Source organism: Littorina saxatilis, unplaced genomic scaffold (genome assembly GCF_037325665.1).
Source record: "Littorina saxatilis isolate snail1 unplaced genomic scaffold, US_GU_Lsax_2.0 scaffold_3104, whole genome shotgun sequence".
Classification (NCBI taxonomy): domain Eukaryota; kingdom Metazoa; phylum Mollusca; class Gastropoda; order Littorinimorpha; family Littorinidae; genus Littorina; species Littorina saxatilis.
In genome coordinates, this window is record NW_027128360.1 from 1 (window position 1) to 7,500 (window position 7,500).

A 7,500-nucleotide genomic window follows, 5' to 3' on the forward strand; every position below is an offset into this window, starting at 1 on the left:
AGATGCGTTAGTGTACCCACACTAGCACATACACAGACAGACACAGACACACACAGACACACACACACACAGACACACACACACACACAGACACTCACACAACGACACACACAGACACTCACACAACGACACACACAGACACTGACACACACACGCACTTACACACACTCACACACACACACACACAAACACACACACTCACACACACACAAACACACACACACACACAAACATACTAACACACACACATATACACATACACACACACACACTCACACACACACACACACACACGCACGCACACGCACACACACACACACACAAACACACACACACACGCACGCACACACACACACACACACACACATAAACACTTCACTTCACTTCACTTCACTTTACACACACTCTTGCCAATCATTATCCCATCCATCATTGTGACTGGATCATGAAAACGATCCCAGAAGCCTTTGCTCGATCCTATTCCGGGGTTCCTTTGAAAGTCTGTAAATACCTTTCCGCAGTCCCCCTTCCATTTTATACTACTTTCGATTATCCTGTGGTTACAAATCAAACACAAACAGAGACAGATGACTTTCAGCTCCAACCGTTTAGGAATCGCAAACGGGTTTGTGATCAGGCGTATATAACCATCTCATTAGCATATATCTGCACATACGTTGTGTTGGGCGTCACTAAGCAACGGTGTTGTGAGTGCCTTTTTTCATGTTGAGAAGTACTTATGGAATACTCAGGTAATGGTTATAACGTGTAAAGAGGCTGTGAAGAGTCTGTAAATCTTACGATAATAATGTGTCTTATAACAATAAGTCTAACAATGTATCATTGTCATCATTTTCACGAGTTTTCATTCACAAGCACCTGGGAAATAAATCTCATGTTCCCCGGGGAATAAATCCCCGGTTACCATAGTTGCAGGAAGCCCTATTACATGGATAATCAAAAGCAAACCCAATAGAAACGCTCGAGGATTCTTCGGCTCTTTTCATTGGCGTTTCCCCAGACCTAAACAGACGACACTGCTTCGCCAAGTTCCAAATACGAACTGGCAAATGTAAACAAAAAACAAAACTACCTCATCAAAGGTCATACATTTATGCTTTATCGCAAACAAATGAAACCTATCGATATGTTTTATCTTCTCACAATGTCATGGAGTGCGTGTATCTCTTTGGAGAAACACCACGAACGTCAAGTTTTAAGTCAAACCAATTGACCCCTGACACACACATTTTGACCCGTGCACAAGACGTTGTATCGATAAACTAAGTGCAAATAAAAAAAATAATAATAAAAAAGCAAAGAACATAGCAACAAGAAATGAAGACATCTGACAAAGCCGAGCAAGCAGAATGACAAGTCTAATGAAAAACAGAGAGGCAATGAGAAACAATATCGCGATTATCTTTCCTTCGCGGCACGACGCAAATCGTTTGTGTCCTTTGACCCAATTCGTGCAGTGCTGCACGATGCAAATCTTCTGTGACCTTTGACTCAACGTAGCTTCAATATTCGATTACTAATATTTACCACTGAAAACCGAGGGGTGGAATACCGAGAGGGGCAGGGTGGTAGGGCGATGGTGAAATGTAATGAAGAGACACGTGTAGCAATAAGAGAAAACCGATTCTGCAATAACACAAACAAGAACAAAAACCCCAACACTGACCTATATGAATATTTAATCAATAATATGATCGTCTGCGTTGCAGGTGTGCAAGTGAAGGGTTGGGGGGGGGTAACTTGATCATTAATTTGTGTGTGTCAGTGTTTGTGTTCATGGACTGATTGTGAGGGAGGGGGAGGGTGGGGTGGGGTGTGTTTCAGGTTTTGGTGTGGGTATGAAACGAGCTAAACAATACCCAGACCACATAATCTTGGAGGCAAAAAAACACTCGCCGTCGCATCATTTTGTCCGCACAATATTATATGCACCAACAACCGGAAAGAAAGGTGACAATGGAAAAAGACTCATCTTTGCTTCCTGCGATTCCTTGCCCCCGACTCGAACGTCGCACGATAATCCACATAACAGATCTGTTGTGAGATGGTCAACGCTGACTGTGCAAGCAAATCACCTCGTTTGAAATGCGACAATCCCATCGCTCGAATGCAACATGTGGGCACTATCGTCTCAAAGGCGCTTACTGTTGGTTTCACACACCACTCTGTAGTCGGAACCTACAGAACTTCGCATCCTCAAACCTGACATACTTGTCTCAACATTATAAACTCAAATCACACACAGTAAGTTGCTTTCGCACGCCAGCTTTGAACAACGTGCTGGGGCCCCGAACATGCATTATAATAACAGAACTCGCGTGTCAAACCATGGCTCCCTGTGTTGATTTTTCACTTAATGTTGAACCACCAAAATGATGACAAAAACGATGTTTGATGGTTTGTTGCCAGACTAGCTTTTTTTGTCGGTCCTCGGGGGGCATATCGACTTTTGTTTCATATTTATTGACCGCGGCCTTCGGCCTTGGTCAATAAATATAAAACAAAAGACGATATGCTCCCCCTCGGACCGACAAAAAAGCTGGTCTGTCAACAACCCATCAAACATCTTATATTATCTGATGTTTTTATGACGACTTGCCCTTGACCTAGTTGCCAAGTAAAGTATCAGTAGCACGAGTATTATGTCACGCAGGCGCCATAAACTCTGGCGATTTACAAACACTATAGGCAGGCACACACACACACATACACACACATTCACACATACACACACACGCACACACACATTCACACACACACACACACACACACACACACACACACACACATACACATACACACACACACACACACAGCAAGTTCGATTTACACACATAAAAAACACTTTCAAAGTCGGTATGGCTCTTATTAAACGACCTTGCTTAAAAGCACGACCCAATACACACAAAAAACAATTACCCTTTGCATTTATCACCCACCAACCAGCAAAACATTAAGACGAACAAACAAGAATTCAATCAGTAAACTTAAACAGTTTGCAAATAAATGTTCTACCGATTACTGACATAAAATGAAGGGCCTGGTGTACTTCATTATTTATTGTAAAAGGATTTTACTTTTACATTGTTGAAAAGACAAAAACTAGTTGTTTGAGATAATCCTTTCCTAATTTTAGCAATGGAAACATTTAGCGCAGGGGATCATCGCCACTTGTTAATTATCTAACCAGAAAATATCAACATCATTAGTATTAAGCTTGCCGGTTTTTTGTTGTGTGTGTGTGTGTGTGTGTGTGTGTGTGTGTGTGTGTGTGTGTGTGTGTGTGTGTGTTTGTGTGTGTTTGTGTGTGTGTGTGTGTGTGTTTCTGTGTTGTATAGTGTACCCATGGCATGTAAAACCGAATTATAATACATTGTCTTAATTAAAACAAGAGAAGTTGGCACAGCCCATATTAGCACTTATACAAATACATGCAAAACTTGTGTTCCTACTAATCTATGAAAACTGTTGATAACATTTCCGTTGGCAAATCCACAAGAACAAATCAGTGTTGAAACCAAACAAACAACAGGCAATCATAAACTACAATTCAATTAGAATAGGAACAAGAGAATTCATGTGAGAAGGACTAGAACATGATAACAATACAAGTGTACTCACCAGAAACATGGACAACAAGAAATTCCTCCGAGGTAGGAAAAACACCCCCGTCAAAGGGAAATAACCTTCTCAGTAGGTGGCAGTGACTGAGTGAGAATGGTTATTTCCCTTTGACCATTAATATGTTCCTCTATAAGTCCTTTTATAATTTTAATCCACCAATAACTCCCTAACCGTTTGTTTGACTGGTCTCAATTTTTGTAAGGACAATCTCAGGAATATATAGAACCTGTTCACCAAGTTTGGTGACGATCGGTCCGTTCATTCTTGAGATCTATATGCGAACACAAACAAACAAACAAACACATCGACTGAATCCTATACACACCAATAACTCCCTAACCGTGTGCTTGACTGGTCCCAATTTTTGTAAGGACCGTCTCAGGAATGTATAGAACCTGTTCACCAAGTTTGGTGACGATCGGTCCGTTCATTCTTGAGATCTAGATGCGAACACAAACAAACAAACAAACACATGGACCGAATCCTATACACACCCCTATACCGGGGGTGTAATTAAGCCAAGGCAAGGCAAGGCAAGGCTTTATTCAAGAAACCCCATGGGGATACATGGAGAAAAATAAGAAAGAAAAGAAGAAGAAGAAAGAAATGCAAAACATATTCGTGCTCACGTTTGTTTGTCCGTGTTTCAGGTGAGGTCATTTTTATTGATCACAATTTAATTCAAATAAAATCTTACCTGCATCTTCAGACGAGCAGTCGGAGTTTGCGCTGCATTCTTTCCCTCTCGGACTCAGAGGCGGCGCACCACCATCATTAGTCTCCCCGTCTCGCACCTTGCCTCGAGGTCCAGCGGCCGGAGCTGTTGCTTCTTGACCAGTCCCTCCTTGGACCGCCCTGTCTTTATTAAGGGATGGAGACTTGCCTCCGGTCCAGGCGTTAGAAGGAGGACATACGCTGCCATCGTCCCTGGGCTTCGGGCTTTGGGAATTGGGTCTGATGGGGTTTTCCATGGGAGGCCTTATGGGTTGTTGTCTGCGGGTCTGTGGGCTTTGGGTGGAAACCCTGCTATTGTTTGACTCTGGGCTTTGGGTGGAAACCCTGCTATTGTTTGACTCTGGGCTTTGGGTGGAAACCCTACTATTGTTTGACTCTGGGCTTTGGGAGAGAGGTCTGATGGGGTTTTGCATTGGTGGTCTGACGCCAGTGGGTCGCGGACTTTGGGAAGGAGATCTGATATCGTTCGGTTCCGGGTTTTTAGAAGAGTATCTGACCGCATTGTTCTGCGGGCTTTGGTACGGAGGTCTTACGGCGTTCTGTATTGGATGTTGCATGGGTGACCTCATGCCGCTAGACTGCGGACTGCGAGGTTCTGGGCTTTGCGAAGGATATCTGAAGTTGTGAGGTTCCGGGCTTTGGGACGCAAGCCTCATACCACTAGGCTGTGGGCTTTGGGTCGGGGATCCCGTTCCGTTGGACGAAGGGCTTCGGGACGCTGCTCTCATCGCCCACACGTTAGGGGGTGGAGTTGTTTCTCCTCCTCCACTTCCCTTACCCCAGGCACCGTTAGGCGCGTTTCCAGGGACACCGTTTGGCGCGTTACCAGGGACACCGTTAGGCGCGTTACCAGGGACACCGTTAGGCGCGTTACCAGGGACACCGTTAGACGCGTTTCCAGGGACACCGTTTTCAAAGTATGACGCTGAACCGCCGCCTTTCCGGTTTCTAGCCCACGACGTGAAAGGACCCGCTGTTATGCTCCCATCAATGTCTTCCTCCACAGAACCTTGGGGTGGAATCTGCCCCACAGTACCTTTGAGCCAGGGGCTTGACCGTGGAAGAGCATTCTCGTTCTGTTGCGAGGAGCTTCTTGGCGGATCTCTTATGACAGTGTCCTCCCCCCAGGGCGTTTCCTTGGCAACGTTTCTGGCCCTCGCAGCCTTCTTACCTCCCCTTCTGCGTGCACGAGGAGGATGGGCGGGGGTGGCAGCCAGCATGCTGTGAAATGAATAGCAATTTAATTAGCAATTGATGAATGAATGAAGTAATAAGCTAGTCTGTCAATCAAAGAACCAACCGATTAAAAAAAGCAAAAAATCTATCAACCATATAATTATATGTCTGTCTGTGTGTCTCATCTGTTTGCCCCCCCCCCCCCCTTCTCTCACTCTCTCTCTCTCTGTCTCAAGCGCACACACAGACAGATACACACACACACACACACATACACACACACACATACACACACACACACACAAACACACACACACACACAAACATACACACACACGCACACACACACACACACGCACACACACACACACACACACACACACACACACACACACACACACACACTGTGACACACACACTAAGAGTCAGGCAGAGCATTACTTTACGCATCAATGGGGAACATGTTCATAACTATCCATTGATCAGAACCTGGTTAATGAATCAAACAAATCTACTTTTCTTGCTTGAACAACTTCGAAGACTACCGCCTAATAATTATAGCAATGCGTCATATTTATAAAGCGTGTATATCCAGGATTAAACCCTGCTCAAAGCAGTGTACAATCATTGGGGGGAAAACCAATAATGTAACACAATTTACAGTGCAATCACGCACCCATCAATGAATAACACTGTGCGCTTTGCATTCTAAGATGTTAAAATCAAAGATTCTAAGACTATACGAAACTAAATTATTAAACAAAAACAAGTCACGTGTATACGGGAACTACTGCATAGAGGTTGACATGTTTTAATTAACACGATAATTCTTATCACGGGTCATAGACAGGGGTATAGCACGCGCTCGGCAGCTGCGGAGAAGGGGGCGTAACCGGCGCAAAATATGAGTGTGGAGATAGCATTCTCGTACAGATTCCTTCCGCGTGCTCGATATTCTGTCGTGTGTGTACTATCAAATTTGCTTACGCGGTGCTAAACAAACCGAAAAGTTAGCAATTATATTGTGTTAATTATTAACATTGATAATTCAAATTATTATGTTTCTCTCAATTTTTGATCGGTTTTGATAACAGTTGGAAACAGGGCAACCGGAAGCGGTACACTTAAAAGTCAGCGGCGTAATTAAGACCTAAGTTAAACACTATAGTAGATTAAACATCACACACACCTTTTGGGCTTTTGAAATCAACACCACAGTACACAACACAAATCACAAACTCCAGTCGCAGTCAAAGCTTCCAGCAAGAACCTATCAGGAAATGAAAGTGCACCAGAACTTCTTAGCTGCGACACCAAAAAACACATGTAAACACTTTCACAGAATTTACATCCAGAAGCTAGATTATCGAGACATTGTCCCCTGCTTTCCTGAGCTGCTGTGGATTCGAACAGCAACAGGCAACATGAGCGATATCAGCAAGTTGTCGTTACAATCACAAAACGAAGCCATGGTCTTTGACCTCTTTCAAAACTCAGGGGTAGATAACGGTCCCCTATTTGACAAGGCCAGGTTCGGGTATTTACATGCAACGCGACTCGATCGACGAAACACCAGAGTGAAAGGGAGAGAGAGAGAAAGGGGAGGTGGGGGGGAGGGAGAGAGGGGCAGGGGGTAGGTTTGGTAGGGGTGTGAGTGTTATTTCAGATAGGGTACCCAACACGGGTATAGCCTTGAATGAATTAAAGTACGCGCACAAAGGTGAAACTGATTATCATACGAGAGCCAATGATTACCATACAATATCTCTCTCGGTGTCACATGTGCGGGTCATATCGTTTTATTATTCAATTCAAACTGTGTCATTTCAAGTTCTTCTCCAACCTGACGTGGCCCTTTTCATTTGATTATTCAAAGGAGCAGTGTCGCTTTTAAACAGGGGCGTTCATGGTTTATGGTGGCATGTGCAATAGCTTCTCTTGACA

The 7,500-nt window shown here is 44.1% G+C and overlaps 1 protein-coding gene across 1 annotated transcript; it reads right to left on the reverse strand.

Moving 5' to 3' along the window:
* Positions 1–4,342: 4,342 nt before the first annotated feature.
* LOC138956719 (mucin-1-like) lies at positions 4,343–5,600 on the reverse strand (the record flags this gene model as incomplete). The annotated part of the gene is made up of 1 exon (XM_070328004.1): positions 4,343–5,600. A coding segment is annotated over exon 1 (1,258 nt), but the record flags the coding sequence as incomplete, so codon positions are not given.
* Positions 5,601–7,500: the final 1,900 nt, after the last annotated feature.